General features: G+C 37.8%; 1 protein-coding gene across 3 annotated transcripts in view; it reads left to right on the plus strand.

Annotated features, from left to right (window-relative positions):
• The window catches only part of pla2g6 (phospholipase A2, group VI (cytosolic, calcium-independent)), a 29,217-nt gene that overhangs the window by 382 nt on the left and 6,536 nt on the right, over positions 1–22,299 (plus strand). For 2 of the 3 annotated variants that reach the window (XM_030160637.1, XM_030160678.1), the window contains exons 2-16: positions 1,785–1,993; positions 3,641–3,850; positions 4,579–4,759; positions 6,832–7,019; positions 7,286–7,382; positions 7,738–7,920; positions 8,315–8,423; positions 10,753–10,869; positions 13,820–13,910; positions 14,076–14,242; positions 16,494–16,644; positions 17,082–17,218; positions 20,294–20,448; positions 20,585–20,636; positions 21,604–21,719. In XM_030160637.1, the coding sequence (XP_030016497.1) occupies positions 1,791–1,993; positions 3,641–3,850; positions 4,579–4,759; positions 6,832–7,019; positions 7,286–7,382; positions 7,738–7,920; positions 8,315–8,423; positions 10,753–10,869; positions 13,820–13,910; positions 14,076–14,242; positions 16,494–16,644; positions 17,082–17,218; positions 20,294–20,448; positions 20,585–20,636; positions 21,604–21,719 (2,157 nt within the window). In that variant the 5' untranslated portion in view covers positions 1,785–1,790. The remainder of the gene's footprint in view (positions 1–1,784; positions 1,994–3,640; positions 3,851–4,578; positions 4,760–6,831; positions 7,020–7,285; positions 7,383–7,737; positions 7,921–8,314; positions 8,424–10,752; positions 10,870–13,819; positions 13,911–14,075; positions 14,243–16,493; positions 16,645–17,081; positions 17,219–20,293; positions 20,449–20,584; positions 20,637–21,603; positions 21,720–22,299) is intronic. The other variant, XM_030160760.1, reaches the window with a different exon arrangement.

A 22,299-nucleotide genomic window follows, 5' to 3' on the forward strand; every position in this document is an offset into this window, starting at 1 on the left:
CCATAATAATACTAGGAGAGTTTAAAAGCTAAACTTAACAGTTAATTCGGTACAACTTCGTCGGTTATTCCACCTTTATATCCGTGGAACTGAACCAACTACTGTTCGTGTCCGAGTCCATCCGTGTCAGAGGAGATTATAAATGATTCATTATTATTGACACCAGCCCCATACGGGTAATCCTCATGAAGACAACTAAAGATAAGAGTGTGAGAGGGCAGATTTGTGTAAAAACAACAGAATGAACACATTCATTAGGAATTTACGTTCACTTTCTTTGTAAACAGAATATATTCACATAACGATTACCTGTAGAGTGTGTACGTTGATTAGAAAATATTTTGGTCAGTTAACAAATGTATTTATATATTTGACAGTATATTGTCAAACTCTTGACGGAAATTATAGTGAGGAAATTCTTTGCCAATAATCTTAAAATAATTCATCTTTCAAAGTACACTATTCTCACTATCACTGTAGTGTGTGTGTACAGGGTGGGGAAGCAAAATTTACAATATTTTGAGGCAGGGATTGAAAGACAGTGTATGACCAATTAGTTTATTGAAAGTCATGAGAATTTATTTGCCACAAGAAAATGTACATAATAGAAAATGTTTTTATTCTATGTGTCCTCCTTCTTTCTCAATAACTGCCTTCACATGCTTCCTGAAACTTGTGCAAGTGTTCCTCAAATATTCGGGTGACAACTTCTCCCATTCTTCTTTAATAGTATCTTCCAGACTTTCTCGTAATAGTTTTGCTCATAGTCATTCTCTTCTTTCCATTATAAACAGTCTTTATGGACACTCCAGCTATTTTTGAAATCTCCTTTGGTGTGATGAGTGCATTCAGCAAATCACACACTCTTTGACGTTTGTTTTCCTGATTACTCATATGGGCAAAAGTTTCTGAAAAGGTATGGATAATAGTGTTAGGTATGATTATGACATCAATATATGTTTGGTTTCAAATCAATTGACGTAGTGCCTGCGGAGAAAAAACAACTAAATGTTCATTGTAAATTTTGCTTCCCCACCCTGTATATATATATATATATATATATATATATATATATATATATATATATATATATATATATATATTTATAATGTATGTATATTTATAATGTATGTATATGTATGTATGTATGTATGTGTATGTGTGTATGTATGTACAGGGTGGGGAAGCTAAATTTACAATGAACATTTAGTTGTTTTTTCTCAGCAGGCACTACGTCAATTGTTTTGAAATCAAACATATATTGATGTCATAATCATACCTAACACTATTATCCATACCTTTTCAGAAACTTTTGCCCATATGAGTAATCAGGAAAGCAAACGTCGAAGAGTGTGTGATTTGCTGAATGCACTTGTCACACCAAAGGAGATTTCAAAAATAGTTGGAGTGTCCATAAAGACTGTTTATAATGGAAAGAAGAGAATGACTATGAGCAAAACTATTACGAAAAAGTCTGGAAGATACTATTAAAGAAGAATGGGAGTCTGAAAATTATATATATCTGAAATTATATTTATATATATATATATATATATATATATATATATATATATATATATATATATATATATATATATATATATATATATATATATAATTTCAGACTTAGAAGTGATATCAGATGCTGTTTCATCAATAGGGGAAAATATAGTATAAACATGAGAAGCACATGTGCTATCAAAAGTTTGTCTTTCCTCAGTGCCAGATCACAAAGGGTTGGAAAGGTCAGAGAGATTGCACCCAAACTGTGTTCTCTTTCTCAGTTTACGATGCAGTTTCTGGGACGGATACTTGACTCAGTTGCCTCAACTCTCTTGGCCAACCCATACCGCGTCAAGGATGTGGCAGCATCTGAATATGGAGGACACATCCCAGTCCGTGTGGAAGGACGCATGTCCCTGTACAAAAACAAAGGGAGTGACTGCTGGGACTGTGTCCTAGTGTGTCCAGAAACACCGACTGTCAGCCTGAGGTTAGTACATGGTCATTCAGAGTATGCAACAAGTCAAATAGAGGGCAAAGGTATGTTTATATGGGACAATGTGGGACAGATGCTGAGAGGTAGACATAACATTATTTCTATATAATGTTCATCTGATGAAAATATTTAGAAAATATTAGACAAGATCCATTCATTGTTAATAGGAAATGATTCAAAAAATACTCAAATGTTACATGAGCTTGAGAACATCAATAATGTAGTTCTATTACTTATTAAATTTTTAACTACACAGACAATAATATTTACAGTATTGCATTGAGTTGCATATAAATTTGTATGTTGGACATGGGACAGAAGATCAAAAAGTTGTGTAGTTGCGCTAGATACAGTTTTATCTGACATTTGTATCATGATAACAAACTAGTTAAACTGTGTATCTGTCAGCTGAAATTACCAGAAGTTTGTTTGATGAAGCAGGGCTTATTTGTTTGTGATGACATGTGTTGTTGTGATTTATTTAGTAGTTGAACAGAGACTGTTTATAGAACATGCATTATCTTATTGATTTAGTTTATAGTGTCACTGATCAGTACCATTTATTGACAAAGTAGTTGAAGTGAATCAAAACACTTTATGTTGAGTGAGCTGTATATCTGAGCAGGAAGAAAGGGAGGGGTCTTGTGAAACCAAACGTTCAGCATGTCACAGTCATGAATCAGTAGCGCTGACCTTCTATTTAAAGACCTTCTGCTCAATAAAACATGCTTTTTGAGCTGAAAAATTATTTATGTCACTCAACTCTGATGAAACACAGCAATCCTACTATTTCCAAAAACTAGGCAAGTCACGTTCTAACTCTGATTCTGAAGTAGTCTGTTTGGACCTTCTCAGCATGGTAAACTCATGTCCACACTAATGCATTTGACATTTGCTACATTTACACCTAGTGTTCACAGTAGCACCCATGACCAGCAGCATAGTTGGCCTCCTGATCATGTGTTATGTGTTTCAGATTGAAGTGGGCATAATTGATTAATTTTGGAATGTTAAAATGTTGTTTTAACATTCAGTGAACAGAGGTCACAAGAGATAATGACCCAGAAAAAAGTTCAAACAAGAAATAAAATTCTCAGTTATGTTTCATAGTTCTATTACATTTTATTTGACAGTGATAGAATATAGTAGAAATAAAGTGATTAGTCACTTTGTCTAGTTAATTGGAGCTGAAAGGACATAACTGTCAGTGTCATCATAATGGTTGATGGATAATGTTAACCATCTCTATTAAAAGTATTGACTGACAGCAAAGAAACGATTAAAAAATTACAAAGACAATTGCCCCTAGAAATGCCATGAATTGTGCCTAGTTTGAACATCAGTTCCGCATGTATCTTTTTGGTGTTTATTATTTTCACTTAGATGTTCCGCTCAACAGTTCTCCAGTTTCCAATAAAGTCAAAGGTAGTTAATTCCCATAGTATCAAAAGTTTTTTTTAGGTAGTTGCCTTGATACCACCCAAGGAGTCAACTGCCAATTATTTTCTGCTCCAAACTCTCATTATTATTGTAGCCTCTAAAAATGTATCTCATCTGTCATTTGCACTAGTGTTACTATATTGTGAGCTGTTGGCAGTTGTTTTGGTTTCCTGTTTCACTCTGCATCATCGACTCTTTCAGACTCTTTCAAGTGTCTTCAGAGGAAGATGCTATGAACTGGTTTCCTCACTATGCTCTCAAGCTTCGACCCTTCTATGAGACACTTCCTCTGAAGGCTGAGACCACCCAGCCAATAGTGGACTGTATCCGCAACTACCCTGATTGGAGCACCGCCCACATTGCTGTAGATAGAGGGCTGAGGGAGTGTCTCAAACATAACCATGTCCAGAGGTAAGACTGGGTTACATTTCATTTTAGTTTCATTTACTTTTCAAACAGATACTGATTTTATTTTCTGTGGGTTAATCTTTCAAATCTGACTCATTGATAACTGGCAGAATAGTTGAATTAACCCAATTATCAAAATACTTATAAATTAACAGAAGATAATGGAAAGATCAACTAATTATTACAAATTTCCAATCATTTGATTAAACGCCCAGCTTTAATTTCGGTTTAAAGTTAAACTGTATTTACTTAAAACCATTTCCAGAACTGTCTCTACTTTAAATAAATGAACAAAAAAATCATTCATTTGCAACAGAATAAAACAAAAAGTAGACTGAACTAATTTTACGCAGTCTGTTTTTTATGTTGTAAAGATGTGAAATTAGAAAGAAAACCTGCACTACATGAGGGGCTTCAAAAAGTTTGTGGAAAAATGACAAAAATGGAAAAAAAAATGTTTAAGTTATGATGTTACTTTTTCACTTTTTATGCTCCATCTAGGTCAATTTACTTCTGCAAACGTTGATACGAGCCTTTAAGTCCATCTGCATAAGACAGAGGGCCATCCAATTTAAACCATGTCGAAGTTATGTTTTTTTTCCCCACAAACTTTTTGAAGCACCTTCGTACTTTATATGATAATAGTTAACTTAAGAATCATCATATTTAAAATTCAGAATCCATGACTCAGTTTCATCTTAATGAAATCCATATCATGTTTACTTTTCCAGTCAGATCAATGCACGGAACGCTTCAGGTCAGACTCCGCTGCACCTGGCATGTGAGCGAGGCGATGCCACATGTGTGAAGGAGCTGTTGGAGGAAAGTCAGGCTCGAACCGACATCAAGGACCGAAACGGCGAGACACCCATGCACTGCGCTGCCAAACAGGACTCATCTGTCATCATCCAGGTGAGATTTGCGGTGGGGACGCATACCGCTTCTCCAGCGATAACTGGGGACAGAAGCATTATGTTCTGGAGTTGTTGATTTGTTTGTCCATCCACAAAAATCACAAACAGACTGGACAAGGGTTAAAGTTACTGTGACCTCCAGAGCCCCAGTTTTGCTCATGTGAGTTCGTCATCTAGACTTGACACTTGGCAGCCCCTCATTCACTTATTCATTGCTCCAAATTATTTATTAACATTTTTGTTTGTATCTGTATAGAGAATAGTTGGAACAATCTTGGCTTCCTCTCTATTGAGTAAATGAGACTGTGAAAGAGAGTGGTGTTTGAGTGAATAATAGATTGGATGGAGAATGAGCAGTGACGAATAAAACAGAGATAGCTGAAATAAGACGTTTCCTGATTCTGTCAGCCGAAGCAGAAGCATTACTGACAAGTCTGTCAGAGGCGTTAAGCTGAAAAGTCCATGTGTATGCTTTGCCCAGAGTTCTGTCTGTCAGACAGAACTGTGCAGCAACTGAGACGAGCAGACAGATGAGAGTCATTTAAATGAAGTACGTTTTTTTAAATATACGGTATTTTTCTTCTCATGCATGCTGCCAATGCTGTTATTAGCTGGAGATGCAAACTCAGTGTCTGAAGGTCTGGAACACAGGAAAACAAGAGAAAAAAAAGAAAATACAGACAAAGGGCAAGGACTCTGCATTTAATGACTGACAGAGGGTCAGAGGATTATTATTATCTGTATAATGCATTATAAGAAATATAATAGAGTGTCTACTTTGTAAGTACCTTCATTCCAATGTCTCCAATTCAGCTGCTTGAAAAGTTACAGTAAAATGATTTCAGTTGTGACGCTTGACTGGATTGTGGCAATATACAGCTGTGAGACACTAATTCTACTTTTCTTTGTTTCACTTTTGTTGTCACATCAGGAGCAGCTTTAATTCCATTTCAGTTTTAGGAACATCACCTCTTCTGTGTTTTCCTTATCATACTTACTCCAATTATCTATCTTACTCTGTGATGTGCTGGTCAGTCACAGGAGCACATTCAGTAAGAGACTGATACCATGCAAATGTACCACTGAATGACTCAAGAAATCATTCCTGCCTGTGGCCATCAGACTGTTTAACCCTTTCATGCATGAATTATGAGAACCTTAATGGGTCAAAATGCAGTAATGTCCCATCAGAGAGCTAAATTTAATTGATTGCCATTCCAACATTTATTTCAATATAAAGTAGCTCCTTGTTTTGGATAATCCTTTATGGACCAACTAAAGCAAAAATGAATTTAAAAGTTAAAATGTGGGTCAAATTGTCTCTAAAATGTCCCTTCAAAGAGATTTTGAATACCGTTTTTTGACCCTAATCAAGATATTTTTCCTCTTTAGGCATGAAAAAAACAATGCGATTGAAATTTTTTTTATGAACCTTTTTTTCATGGAATTGCAAAAATATTCACTCAGCTGGACATCATGCATTTAATTTTTGAAGCAAAGAAACATGTATTTACTGATACACTGTGTGAAAAGTATGAAATAAATTTTTTAATGCTGCTAATCTGATGTTTTGTCACATTTTAACATACTCTAATATTCGTTATTATTCACTTTATGAAGATATTATGCAAAAAAACTTTTTGTTTAAGAAAAATGGTTAATTACAGTCTATTAACAATAACAAGATAACAAGCAAGTGATTTACACTCAGACCTGTTACTGCAGATCAGGTTTATCAAGAACAGCAAAGTTACAGTGGTGGTATGAATGTCAGTGTATGGGACGATGCATAGGCGTCCACTGTGTTGGCTGATACAGAACTAAAACAATAAAATCCATGAATATACAAGAGAACAGCTGTAGAATAGCTGTCCACTGTAGTGACCAGTATGCATGAAAGGGTTAACTCCACCTTATAACATCGTAATTGTAATTACACACAACAATATTTCTGCACACTTATTTATGTAAATTTCCTCTAATTATCATAATGATAATTTTTTTCTAGTGATAATTAATTTTTAACCCCTGAATTGATAAAGTATTCTGATTCTGATACACATGCTTCAGGTCCTGTGTTCACGGATGTGTCCAGGGGTGAATGAGCTGAGTGACATCGGGGAAACGCCGCTTCATGTGGCCTGTCGTCTCGGACGCGTGGAGACAGTTAAAGCCCTGTTGGGAGGCGGGGCCAAGTGTGATGTTATTGGTTGTAATGGCTACCCCATCCACACTGCCATGAAGTACAGCGAGAGGGGGTGAGCAGACAAAAGTACCCAGAGGATGATCCATAACAACAAGTAGTTTTCTTGTTTCTGCTGCCAGTGGTTCAGCTGACTAGTCTTACTCTAAGATTATTCATGTGATTTGTGAATGTTTCATGACTCTTGAGCAGTAATCAACATTACTGCGGCTGAAATTGCGTTACTTTGAATATACTCATGAATATAAATTAGATTTAATATAAATCAAATTCTAAAGTTTATTGTCCTCATTACCAGCCGACGTTGTGTGTGTTTGTCAGGTGTGTAGAGGAGATTCTCAACGCAGACTTCAACCAGCTCCAGGCTGTGGACGCTATATATGGAGGGACTCCTCTGCACTGGTCCAAAACTGCTGAGGTGAAAGCTTTAAATTCTAAATTGCTTGTTGTAATCTTTGGCCTGGTCCTCCTTCTGTACCCAAAATACACATAATACCTTTCATGAAATCTTTTCTAAGGCCCCATAGAGTCTGGACAAAAACAGATGTAAACCGATTTGTGCTTTTAAAAACACAGTATTATTACATTTTTTTCACCTATAAAGTGCAAGACCTGCATTTTCTAATAACAGCTGCAAACCATACATATACTGTATATTACGTTCACACCGTGTATTACAAAATGCATTGTATTTTGTCAAGTTATTAACTGTGGTCTTTGAACATAATTCATGGTTACCATGGTTACCATTAGCTCTTCTTCTCTGTGTGTAGCTGTGTCATTTTCTGCTGGATAAGGGGTGTCCAGTGAACTACCTCAGTAAGACGGGGGAGAGCGCCCTCCACATTTTGACCAAGAAAGGCCGCTTTGAAGCGGCCATGGTGCTGCTCATCAACGGAGCGAATGCCAACCTGCAGGGCCAGGATGGAAACACAGCGCTGCATTTAGCGATGAAGGTGTGAGTCACATTTCAGGTTTACGACACCCATAACTGTGAACCATTACAGATCTGCTTCAATGTAAAACACATTCACACGGGGTCATGTTATTACTCACCTTCCCTTTGCTTCTTACTGACTCGTGTTGAATGGCAAATTAAATTTTGGAGTTGTTTTTTTTTTTACTATCCACATCTCCTCTCCACATCTGTTGTTTTCTCAACTAAGGTACACTGAGAAAAATACTAATGGTATATGTACCTTAAATGAAAACTGACCTGCGAAGCTAAAATGCATTGATTTTTATTAAGTACTTCCTTAAAAAGTATCATCGTGTTGGTTTGATCATATCCTATCAGAATGTATAGGTTTTTGAAAATGTAATAATACATGTTCTGTGAAATCTTTATAGAAAGACAGCATGGACTTGATCAAAGCTTTGATTGTATTCGGGGCGGATGTGGAAATCCACAACGACCTTGGAGAAACACCCGGACTGATCGCTGCACGAAACAGCAAGGGTACGAAACAGTGACGTTCAAAGAAAACTCAGTTTGGAGAGTGAATGCAGTTCTGACATCAAGGCAATGTGTTTGATCTAACATGCCTGTTTAATCAAAAAATAACATGAATATATGTTGTCTCATTGAAAAGCATCTGTTTCGCTGCTGATAGTCAATCTGCTGCATGAAAATAGCAGGCTTAAGTACCGTACTGTCTTCATCCGCTTGTCCGCATCACGGGGGCAGCAGCCTAAGCAGAGGAGCCCAGACAGCCCTTTCCCCAGCCACTTCGCCAGGACCAATGGGGGAATCCTGAGACATTCCCAGGCCAGCCCAGAGATGTAATCCCTCCAGCTTGAGTGGAACAGAGCCCATTTGGACTCACTGTTCCCCTTCACTCTCGGGAAGCAGTTGAAGCTCTGCTGGAGGTGTGAGTTGAAGATCAACCTGACTGTTTTTTCTGCTAGGCATTCGCAGCAGACCTGCACTACTCGTTTGAGCCTACCAGGTCTGCATTGCATATTCCCCTGCCACCTGATCCAACTCACAACCAGATAGTAGTGTCCAGAACATACAGCTGCAGGTCTTATGATAGGACTACAAAGTCCATCACTGACTGGCGACCCAGGATGTCCTAGTGCCAAGTGCACCATTGGGCATCCTTATGTTCGAACATGGTGCTAGTTATGGCCAAACTGCGACGGGCACAGAAGTCCAATAACGAACACCACTCGGGTTCAGATCATGCAGGCCATTCCTCTCCACCCCACCCTTCCAAGTCATGCTGTCATTGCTCATGTGGGTGTTAAAGTCCCCCAATAGGACAATGTAGTTTCCTTTCAGTGCACTTTCCAGCACTCCTGTTGTTCGGTGCATAAGCACTGGTAATGGTCAGAACCCGTTCCCTGACCCGAAGGTGCAGGGAAGCAACCCTTTCATCCACTTGTAAACTCCAACATGCAGATAGAGAGCCTAGGGGCTGTCAAAAAGCCCACCCCTGCCCTCAGCCTCTCACCTGGGGCAACTCCAGCGAAAGAGAGAGCCCATCCCCTCTCAAGGACTTGGGTTCCAGAGCCGACGCTATGTGTTGAGGTAAGGCCGACTATATCTAGCCGGTGACGCTCGGCCGACTATATCTAGCCGGTGACGCTCAGCCTCCTCCACAAACTCCTGCTCCTTCCCCACCAGAGAGGTGACGTTCCATGTTCCAAAAGCCAGTTTCCATAACAGAGGATCGGACTGCCAAGGCCCTCGCCTTGGTCTGCTGTCCGAACCACAATGCACCGGGCCCACATGGCAATGAGCCTTGTCTCCAGTTTGGGCTGGGTCCAGCAGGACCCCATGAGCAAAGGCGCGGCCACCAGGCGCTCGCCCACAGGCCGTAACCCCAGGCTTGGCTCCAGGGCAGAGCCCCAGTAACCATCCGGGCTGGGTACATGATCGCTTGTTAGTTCTTGGCATCTGGGTCTTCTTTGTCTGGGCCCCCGCTTAGGACCAATCTGCCCTCGGAGACCCTACCAGGGTTGAAATGCCCCCGACAACATAGCTCCTAGGGTCATTAAGGTTCTCAAACTCCTCCGCCACAGTAAGGTGATGGTTCAAGGAGGTGTCAAGTAATTAAAATCAAATGGTTCCAAAGTATCTTAGTACATATTTTTACTGCATTATCATCTGCGACACATTATTGAGTTATTCAGTATTTAGAGTTAATCATGGGGTTGGGTGATAATGGCCGAAAATCCCATGCTAACATATTTGTCCTGAATGGTGTTATTTTTCTGAAGCAGCTAAAAATGTCAGTTTAAAGATAAAATAAAAAGAAAAATGGAAAAATATTGCAATTTATACATGGCAAATGACTACATAGCATCATAAATAACTTACAGATGTACAATATCTGAAGGAAAGTGCTTTCTGCAATAGCACAACCTTGTTGCAGATGACTTGCTTTTCCCACAACATGATGGATGTGTGACCATCATTTCTCCTATCAATCCAGTCAATCATATCAAGGCCTTGAAAATACACACACACCAAACCACATGCCAGCAAAGAATTATCTGCAAATTAACTGATCTGAAATAACATAGAAATACATCTCCAACTTTTCCACAAAGCCAACAGTTACAAACATTGCATAATTAAGTAAGACTAAAGGAGTATGAAAAACTATGATGCCTGATTGACTTCTGTGCTTTTTAGCCCATCTGTTGTTACTGATTTATTATTGCAGTAATGCATGATTAGTGCTAACAGCCCGTTTGTGTTCTTGCCTGTTCTGTTTCGTTTCTCTTTCTCTCTGCTTTCCGTGGTGTGTGTGCATGTGTGTGATGTGTCATAATGAAAGGTCCTAATAGAAAAATACTGCTGGACATGCTGTGTAGTGTGGGTGTGCAGCGTTGCCTTCCCCCTTCACCCAACAGCCCACCTACTAGCTCCAACAAGGCCAGGCCTCCAAGCACAGGTATCACCAACACCTCACTGCTTTCACTCACTCTTATTTCTTCTAAATGTTTCCGTTTGAGTCATCAAGGCACACAGTCAGCGCAGCTTTATTATTAAGTTCTCTGTTTCCAAAATGAATGAGTACAGGGTCAGGGTTTTGAGATAAATTCAATTCAAGTATGCACTGAATAACAGCAGCTCAAAAGATCAGAATCTGTATTAAAACCTGAGACTCTAAGGAGTACAGTTACATAAGCATTAAGGCACATTATGATACATAAGTCACATCTTCATTGCATCGTGATATAAACACGTAATGAAGGTTCTTACCTAGAAAATGAGCACTTTTAACTCTGAGGGCTGTTGCGCTTCTTATTAACCTATGTAGCTTTGGATTTGTAAATTAAAGAGGATAGCATAGATAGAGGAGAGCAATTTCAAATGATATCATCAAGGTTTTCCAAAGCAAAACTTTACATATAGGCCTTGTAAATACAGTCATTTATGTCCTAGCCTTGCACGATGCAATGCTGTACACTTTTATGCTGTAGAAAATCTTTTAAAACAAACCAAAAATACAGCCCAAAACTTTTTTGAAAAGAATCTCTATAATACAAAATAAAACAAAAATATTAATGCAGAAATTTAATTAACAGAAACTCTACTCCAAATGAAAAAAGACAAATTTCCAATGAACCAGTGGCAAAAAATAAATAACTCGTGCATGTGTAGTTTCTTGCTATAACCACTTAATACAATGTATCTGGTACTTGTACATAAGTGTGTATTACAGTTCCAATACACTTGTTATCAAATGAATAATAATAATTTGTCATCTAAAGCTATGATATGAATATTCTTTGTTGTTAAGTGTCTCAGGTCCCCCACAGACCTTCTGAATTCTATCCAGACATACCTTTTTCATAAATGGTCTCTTATTACATCAAATATACACTACCAATCAAAAGTTTGGACTCACCTGGTTTGTCTTTATTTTCATGACTATTTACATTGTAGATTCTCACTGAAGGCTTCAAAATTATGAATGAACACAAATGGAATTATGTAGTTTAAAAAAAAGTGTGACATAACTCAAAGCATGTTTTATATTTTAGATTCTTCAAAATAGCTACATTTTGCTTTTATTACTGCTTTGCACATTCTTGGCATTCTCTCAATGAGCTTCATGAGGTAGTCACCTGAAATGTTTTTCAGAAGTCTTGAAGGAGTTCCCAGTGATGCTGAGCGCTTGTTGGCCATCTGTGGTCCATCTGATGCCATTTAAATGCGAAGCGGAGTCCAAACTTTTGACTGGTAGTGTATTGTGAGCTAAAAGGCCCGATTAACAACCAAGAGGCAGAGAATGACAGAATTAACACAAAAGCATGAACATGATGAAATTATCTAGAAAGCAAGATTGTACTCAATTTGTTAGGGCTGTTGTTTTGTTAACATGCTTAAAATAAGTGTTGCATACATCATTATCAGAAGACAGACTGAAACACAATGAGTAAGAACCTCTATCTACTCAGGCCATGTATTCACAATTAATAAGCCACAGCTAGTCGACAGATATGAATGAATGAATGAATGAATGAATGAATGTTTATTTCAGTTAAATACAAAACACATACATATTTAAAAAAAAGCCAAAAACATAAAATTAACACAATTTGTAACTGAAAAAGGAAGAAGCTGAAGCCAGAGGCTTATTTCTGCTTCTCCTATTCCCATCCTTACTCTAAGTCCACACCTGAAGTTGCAGCAGAAGTCACTTTATAATCATATTACTTTCATAGCCCTTCAGAATTTGACAAATTAAAGTCTTTCTGAAACTCAACAGTGAACTACACATTTTCACTTCATCCTTCAATTCGTTCCATAGCTTGACACCAATAACAGAAACACTGTGATATTTAACGTTTGTTCTTACTTTACATTTTTCAAACGCAAACATCCCTCTTAGATTATAATTTCCTTCTCTTAACTTAAAAATTTTCTGAATACAAGGAGGAAGATTTTTACTTTTAACACAAAACATAAATTCCATTGTTTTTAAATATACAATATCAAAAAATTTTAGAAAACCGGATTCTATAAAAAGTGGATTACTTGATTAGAGATAACCAGCTTTGTTTATGACTCTAATAGCTTTTTTTTTTAAGTTTAATTATCGGGTCTATATTAGTTTTATACACATTGCCCCATATTTCCACACAGTATGACATATATGGCATTACAAGTGAACAATACAATATATGCAAACATTTTTTGTTTAACAAGTCTCGAGTTTTATAAAGAATCGCAACAGCCTTGGACATTTTACGTTTGATATATTCTATTTGTGGTTTCCATCAGAGTTTATGGTCAATAATCACTCCCAAAAATTTTGTTTCATACACCCTTTCAATTTCAATTTCATTAATTTTCAGTTTTATATCATAATTTCCCCTAGCACCACCAAAAACCATAAATTTTGTTTTATCTTCATTAAGTGATAACTTATTTATGTCAAACCATTTTTTTAATTTTATCAATTCCTTTTCCACAGTTTCTAATATTTGTTTCATATTTGCTCCTGAATAAAGCAAATTAGTATTATCTGCAAATATTGTAAATTTTAACTTACTAGGTGCCATAAAAATATCATTTAGATAAAGTATAAATAACTTAGGTCCCAGAACTGAACCTTGTGGGACCCCACATGTTACTTTTCTAAGTTGTGAATTTGTATTTCCAACTGATACATACTGAGACCTATTTTGTAAATAACTTTTTAACCAGTTTTCCTCAGTATCCTCACATTCATTTTGTAGTCAACACTGAACAATTTTATTGCGCATGCAGGTTTTCCCTGTGTCACACAGGCCTAAGGTACTCTGGTTCATAGAAAATCCAGTGCTTCTCTTCTATTACCTCTGGTGCCATTTGTTTCTCCAATACCAACAGCTGTTGTGATTGGTTGACAGGGTTGGAGTCACTCATGAATATAGGAACAACAGTTGGTGCAATGAACAAAGACACATCTGAAGTGGATGCCACCAACATGTATAAAAAGGGGTGAGTATGTGTACAGGTTCAGTATTAACCTATGGGAAGCTTTGTAGCGTACAAGGAACCTACACACATCATGATGGTGTTAACAGGTGCTTATTATTGTGTTATCGCCATTATCTGATGTCTGTGCTTCTGCCTCCCTTCCTTTGACCTTTTTCTTGTCTGTTGTAGGATGGACCGGCTCCTGTGTCTGGACGGTGGTGGTATTAAAGGCCTGGTGCTGATCCAGATGCTGATTGCTCTGGAGAGGGAGGCGGGTCGGCCGACTCGAGAGCTGTTTGACTGGGTGGCCGGAACAAGCACCGGGGGCATTCTCGCCCTAGCTATAATCCACGGTGGGTTTGTTTCCAAGTATTTACCAGTAAGGCCCAGTGAGATGTTTGTGTATTTTTATTTTTATTTTTATTATTTGTTTAGTCAGAGAAGTAGCTCGTACAAAACTTTCCTTTCTGGTGCAATTCAATGTCCACACCTCAAAAGTGAATGAAAAGTGAGTTGCTAATTCAAGTTTTTTAGTAGAATATAGAATAAATATAACAAGTGGATGGGAGGAGAGGGCTTGTTCCACTTTTTCATCAACAAGATAAGACACATTAACCCTTTCATGCACAGTGGTCACTCCAGTGGACAGTTGTTCTCCAGCTGTTCTCTTGTATATTCATGGGTTTTATTGTTTCAGTTCCATATCAGCCAACACAGTGGACACTTACGTATCATCCCAAACACTGCAATTCATACCAGTACTGTAACTTTGCTGTTCTTGATAAACCTGATCTGCACTAACATGTTTGAGTGTTTAAAAAAAAAAAAAATTGCTAAGTGTTATTAGACTGTAATTAACAGTTATTTAGTTTAGTTTAGTTTTTATTTATTTTTTTTATTTTTTTTCATATTATCTCCATGCAGGTATGTTAAAATGTGAGAAAACCTCAGATTAGCAGCATTAAAAATGTTTTTTTTTCATAGTTTTCTCACAGTATATCAGCAAATACATGTTTCTTTGCTTCAAAAATTAAACACATGGTTTCCAGCTGAGTGGACATTTCTGTAACTACTTGAAAAATAGGTTCATAAAAAAATCAATTGCGTTTTTTTTCATGCCTAAAGAGGAATAAAAACACTTCAGAAAAAAATCTTGATTAAGGTTCTCACAATTCATGCGTGAAAGGGTTAAGGTGTGTGTGTTTACACTAACCTAAACAGAAATGTATATCATGTAAATGTTTTCACATAACCGATATATTCATTTCGCATCAATTACAGGTTTTACATACTTTGTCCATTTTGACCAAAATGTGACAAAAGATTCCCTTTGACCCTTAAAACAAAATGTCAACTTCTCCAGAATGTAAATGTCCTGTATGATATCGATCCATTCTTCAGTTGTGGATGCTTCAGGCTTTAACCATTTTCTAGTGGTAGTCTTTGCTAGCTGCCAAAAGCATTAATAACAGTTTTTTTATCTTTCAGAGTCCAGTTATCACATGAAATATCTCCTAAGTACAGGGCTTCACACTTACAAGGATTTTTTTTTTGTAAAAATGTTATTTAAATGCTCACATAGCTGCTCCTGGAATGGGACAACTCCAGAAAATGTGACAGTGATTGGTGTTATTTGTCCCACAGAGTCTCTAACAGGTGTCTCCACTGCCCTGTTTTTTTCTGGGCAGGAGTTACAAAGAAATCTAACAATATTTTTTCAATAGAATTCCCTCCAAAACTTGGAGCTGGAGGTCATCCATTGTAGTTTATAGATCTTTTCTCAGCTTTCAGTTGAAATAACTAGATTTCCTTCTTTCTCTCACTTATTTCTTATGTGGTCTGTGTCACCCTATTTAGACAATAGAATAATACTGTATAACCTGGAAACAACTGTAGTGCATGAACCAGATTTCAACAAGGACAAAAACATACTGAAGAATCCTCAATCAGCTGCTTCCCAGGTTTCTCATAGATTTTGGTTAAAATAAGTTCTAACCAGCAGACACCTGTAGAAGTCATCTTTTTCCAACCCATGAGACCTCTGAAGTTCCTCAAAACTCTGAAAGACACCCCTGTGGATGAATGAGTAATAGGTGGTTAATCCTTTGAAGAGCCACCTTTTGAATCTCCCATCATTCTTGTTTGGCTTAAAAGCTGAGTCAAAGGCACACCACCAAAGTATTTTGATCTGGTTACCTAACTGACAGATTTTATTTATGTTTTTCCAAGAATCAAACATTGTGTGTAACATTGAGTCATGTGGTGCCATCAACTCATTTTGTAATTCTTTATCCATAAACACAGATAGTAAAGGTATTCCTTCCACTGATGTACCTTCTATGTCCTTCCATCCTGCTTTGTATGATGGAGAGCATAGACAGATGAATGGTCTTAGCTGTATGCTTGTGTATTTTTACATTTTAAGAATAGCTGCTGACAGAAATAATTGAAAGTTGTTTGTTTTTTTTGTTGTTTTTTTTTTAGAAAACTCTAAGGTTTGAGAACACTGTTTTTAGCAACAATGCTTAGGTTTCAGGGTTTTTATAAGGGATGCGACAAGTCTTAAGAGTGTCAAAGTAGTAATGATGTTTTCTCTTTGTGCAGGAAAGTCTATGGAGTATCTGCGCTGCCTGTACTTCAGGATGAAAGAACAAGTGTTTAAAGGGTCACGGCCCTATGAGTCAGCACCACTGGAAGACTTTCTGAAGAAAGAATTTGGAGAGAATACCAGAATGACTGACGTCAAGCACCCCAGGTATTATACGTGCCCAGATGACTCATTGTGTCCTCCAAGCACCAATAGGCAGTAGTATATGATCATTTTAACCAGCCAGTGATTTAGACCAGCCTACAGTTTGTTTTCTATATCCATGCATGAGCCATTTCAGGGATTGTGAACCGGACCAATTGAAGAACCAGAACTAACCAATGGAAAAGGAAAATGACCACTAAGTTGATTATGAAACAGTCATAACAGCATAGGAATGATTCTTTCAAGGGTTTGTTTAAATATGTACAAGCAGTTGATCACAGGAGAATACATATTCACTATACGCACTAGAATAGTATCCAGGATCTGGTAATCAGGTCATTTGTGGTGTTATTGAACGTTCTGGGAGTTTTTTCTACATGTTTTCTAATGAACTAGCATCATTTTAGCACATCTCACACTTTGGTCTCATAATTACTCAGGGTGATGGTGACCAGTGTTCTGGCAGACAGACATCCAGGAGAACTCCACATCTTCAGGAACTACGACCCACCCTCCGCCCAGAGGGAGCCCCCCTATGCAACCACTGCCACGTTCAAACCCCTCACCAGCCCACAAGGTACTCAACACAGCCCACAGTGTGTGTGTGGGTTCACTGCAGCAGACACATATTAAGTGTACAAGGTGGTTCAGTGATGACACCAGATAATGCCATAGGTTGTTTTCTCACATAAGGTGATGTCAGTAGTTTAACAGTACCTGTGTGCACTTCTGTAAGTGTCTTTGGTTAATGATGCTTCTGGCAGATTAAGAAAATTTGCACATTTTATTGTGTACATTTGTGTTCTGCCGTAATACTCATGACTATGCTATGCTAGGCAATCAATTTGGTCATTAATATTTCAGAATTTCAGTCATGAATCCCATCATAAATCCAGTGCCCTATCATGTTTGTCAGTGGGCCAAACTAAGGTAGATTTCACCTGCTGATTTGTGTTGAAATCATCATCTTTCTAATTGTTTTCATGTTTTATTTAATAGAGATAGATACATGTACATAGGTAACTGGGAGCAGTAATCCAGTGTAAGTATCATAGTGTTTGTATCGAATGCTAATTTGCAACAGTTGTTCCTAGAAGGGCTTTTACAAAATCAAAAAAGTAAAACAGAAGCACAACCTGAATATATTTTACAACAAATACAGCAAAATATTGTAATTCTCATTTAAACTGATTACAGCAGGATACTAGAAATACACATTTAAAGCACATCACATATAAAATTAGACAATTTATTTTCAGTCAATTGTTTGATTACAGTTTTAGTGACCAATTGTTGTGCTGAATTCATTCGACTTTACATCCCTACATCTCTACTGCACAGACTCTGAACACAAATAGCATCACACAAACAACATGACAGCTGTCATGACCCCAGGATACTGGCTTCGTTTTTACACAGCGGGAGGGAGCAGCATTGCATAACCATGTTCTGGTTTTAGGGTTACTTCTATTATTTTCTCTTACCGGTCCCCTGACAGTATAAATATCAGACTAAATCACACAGAAGTGATAAAGTCAATGGCTAAAAGAAAAGTAGAGGGGTGAAGGTTCATTAATCTGGTGTTATCTTTGGTGTACCACCTTTGAAAACCTGTGCTGTATTCAAACATCTATTGTTCAACTATGATTCACACATGACTCACACTCTATGCGCAGTGCAGGTGTAGGTAGGAAAAACACATTTTGCACCAAACTATGCTTCATATAACTTTGGTTATGCGTGGAGGTAATAAGAGATTACGGGTGAATCATAGCCAATGTTTTATATTATTTGAATCAAGGTCCAATAAAGCATCTGAGGTTGCATGGTGCAGCGCCTCCCCAGGGAATCTTTGTGGTACGGTACGTTCAGCTTGTCTTTGCGACATGCTTCAATAGTAAACACTTTAAATATACTTCTTATTTTTTATCTGGCAAATTTCCCATTGGACTTAAGATCAAGTTGATCAACTAAAGTCAATACTTTAAGAGTAAATTGGATCAGTTTTGATTTCTGTCCTTTTTTTTTTTTTTTTTTTTATTAGACATTACATTAACAGACATCTTAAAGTTTTAGTAGTGGGTTTATATATTGTATATTGTGAAACTGCTCTTTAAAAAATCTTAAAGCGCCCATGGAGCAGAGAAATAAAACTACAGCTTCTGTATCTGTACCACTCTTGAAAGTTTTTGATTGATTCCCAGCCCTGCGTGTTTCACCTGCAGCTAAAAGTTGGCATATGGCTGATGTAATGTAAACCCTGACTCATGAACAGGCCCAGTTGTGCAGTGTTGTATGTTTCCATTGTCTCATTAACGTAGAATGGGAAGACGATGACGATAAGGTTGATGATGATAAGGGTGAGGATGATGATAAGGATAACCATAAGGATGCGGATGATGATGATGATGATGATAAGGATGCGGATGAGGATGATGATAAGGGTGAGGATGATGATAAGGATAACCATAAGGATGCGGATGAGGATGATGGTAAGGGTGAGGATGATGATAAGGATAACGTTTAGGATGCGAAAAGGATGACTTTGAGTATAAGGATGAGGAAGTGTCAATGATAGGATACTCAGAAGACCCTGCCAAAAAGTGCACAATGGTGGTAGATGAAGGTGTGTCAGTGTTTGACTACAATGATGAGATGAGACCATAAGCATTTGAAGGGTATTAAACACATCACTATTAGAGCCAGATTTCCGAACAAGGCTCCAGCACTAAGCCTTGTTCAGCATTAAAAACTGTAGTAGGAACATCATTGGAAAGGTGTGGGCACGGTTCTGTTTTCGGCTGGCCTTATTCCTACTTGTAGGAGTGTCATTAGGTTGAGGAGGGCTGGATTTAAATGAGTCATACGTCGTGATTTACTAGCTTTGCGGTTGTCACTCCAATTGCACCATCATTTAATGCTAAAAAAAAGCACATGTCTCGGTCTTGTCATGGCTGTCATACAGAGATAACGCTGCTGAGAACAAGGGTTAGGCGCTAAAAGGGAGGGATTTGATTATAATGACAGAGGACGACGGGAAGAGTACACAGGCAGATAACATTCCTAAATGATTAGAAGGCTTTCCAATAACAATCATCTCCTCTGTTATGAACCATGCCTTCATTTATTCATTTCCTCGCCTTTCCCCTCACTTGTATACTCGACCACAGTGATATTCCAAAAGTCGCAATTTTAAAGAATTTTAGTTCTTTTTTAATTACTACATTTCTTCATTAACATGTTAAATGTTAAGGCAGTAAATTTCTCCTTCAGCTGCCTCTCCTTAGTCTGGGCTGCCATGATGTTTCCTGACAGAAACACATTCGCAAACCTTCGTCCATGTTATGTTTGATGGGTTACAAGTAACATACGGTTTGTGTTTGTAGTAAAGTACCCTCATCAGGTGTGTGCATTTAGGGTTTCTACTCTGAGTAGATGCTGTTGGTTGTTATTTAGATGAAGTGGCTACTTCTGTTCATACATTTTTACTTTGTTAGTAGATCACCATCACAACCTCTTGCTAATTTACTCTATGTAGTGAATCTGTCCCTTAGTTTGTAACACATACTGGTCAAAACACACTGTCAACTCATTTGTATAGCACGCATGAATTATGATAAAGTATTTTACAGGTTTTTTGTGTTCTCACTAGACCAGCTGGTGTGGCGAGCGGCCCGCTCCAGCGGCGCAGCCCCTACATATTTCCGACCCATGGGCCGTTTTCTGGATGGGGGGCTGTTGGCCAACAATCCGACACTTGACGCCCTGTCAGAAATCCACCAGTACAACAAATCTTTAAAAGAAGAGGTGAGCTGTGTTCTAATATAATTGTCTGTTGCTCTTCCATAAATGCATATTTAAGCAGTAACAGATACTAATTCACTTTATTTTAGTAATATGTAGTATTTGTATTTTTACACTTGTTTAATTTTCTGTATCTCAGGGCCGTGGAGAGAAGGTCAAGAAGTTGGGTATAGTGGTCTCCCTCGGTACCGGTAAGTCATTCAGTCATAAAATAACTATGCTAGTGTTTCTGTTTCCTGTCCTCGGCATCTCGGCTGAAATCTCGCTCCATCATGTCAGGTAGTGATTCAAAGTCAGAACTGCCCATTTCTTCGAAACTGCCCCTCTTCAGATGCATTTATTTTATTGAATTTCTTTGCAGAATTTATTTAGTTCTACTCCATAAATGTCATTGCCTGTACTGTATCCAGTGGTACAATAAATTAATCATTAAGGAATATGACATGCTTAAATATATAAACAATATTTAGCTTTTATTCTTATAGACCCTATCGAAAGAGAAATTCTGGTCCTCAGGAAAATCGCAGCTTATCAATTAATTCTGTTGGGTCTCTGTAAACTTAATTTGATTCTGATTTGAACTGATAAAGCACTTTGTGACTCTGTCTGTGAAAAGTGCTCTATATATAAATTTACAAATTTACAAATAATCTTTAATCGATTGATTAGGGATAACCAACTAATGATTAATGGATTAATCGATATTTTGCATCCCTAGTTATTATCGTTAAGTTATCTGCAACATTGGCCTTTTTATTGCAGCTGATATGAGGCCATTTTACAATTTAGCACATACTGTTTGCACTTTAAAAAAAGAAATATTTAATTTTATTTGTGGAAAGAAGTTCAACAGTTAAAAGCTCAAGCTTAGGTCATGCATGGATGCAAGTTATAAAACATTTCAAATTGCATCTACATTGTTTTGTAACTCTGTTAAATAAAAAAGTCTGTTTGTCCAGTCATATATTTTATCATTTTAGTTTCTCAAAAGTAACGTGAAATATCATCTGGTCTCGTGATCTCAATATCGTCTTGTCTCGAGAGCTGAGTGTGTCATCAAACTGTCACACAATTTTTTTATGTATCTTTTTTTCTGCCGATGTCTGAGAGCAAGGAATTGTAGTAATTTCAAGGTGTGAATGACCTTTATGTGTACAGGGAAGCTCCCTCAGGTGATGGTGAGCTCTGTGGATGTTTTCCGACCCTCCAACCCTCTGGAACTGGCGAAGAGCTTCGTAGGAGCCAAGGAGCTGGGCAAGATGCTGGTGGACTGTGTGAGTACAGTAGAGCTGCAGCAGGATCACTGTCACCACAACACTGACTGAACACACTTCATGAGCTGTCTGTAACTGTCAGTAGAAATACAGGCGTCTCCAGCAGCTGCTAAACTATGCTGAAAATGCAGAACTAGAACCCTGGATGACAAACTCACCTCATTAGCTCTTGCATGTTTTTACGCTGTGTTCATGTGCATCTTCTAAATCTCTGCTCTTTGAGGTGAACGCTTTAGTTGTGTAGATTTGTGGTTAGTCTGTAGACATGTATCCTGCTTTCCAATCCTCACCTCACTGGTCTACTAGTATAAATCTTCAGAATAAATGTAGGGACACTTTACCAAGTTTGAGTCACTAATAAATAAAAAATGAAGTCCAACTGTTTGTTGGCTGTTGTTTCCAGCATGTAGTCTTGGGTCAAAGTGTGAACTTGGGAGAATTAATGAGAGAAATGGGTTTAACTCCAAAGGAATGTTTGCGTCAGAGCTACCAGATCTACTTCAAAACACTAGTCACTTTTACATACAGATCCATTGACCAATTTCCACAGCCAAGCCAAAGGAGTAACAGAGGTGAGACA

Source organism: Sphaeramia orbicularis, chromosome 1 (genome assembly GCF_902148855.1).
Source record: "Sphaeramia orbicularis chromosome 1, fSphaOr1.1, whole genome shotgun sequence".
Classification (NCBI taxonomy): domain Eukaryota; kingdom Metazoa; phylum Chordata; class Actinopteri; order Kurtiformes; family Apogonidae; genus Sphaeramia; species Sphaeramia orbicularis.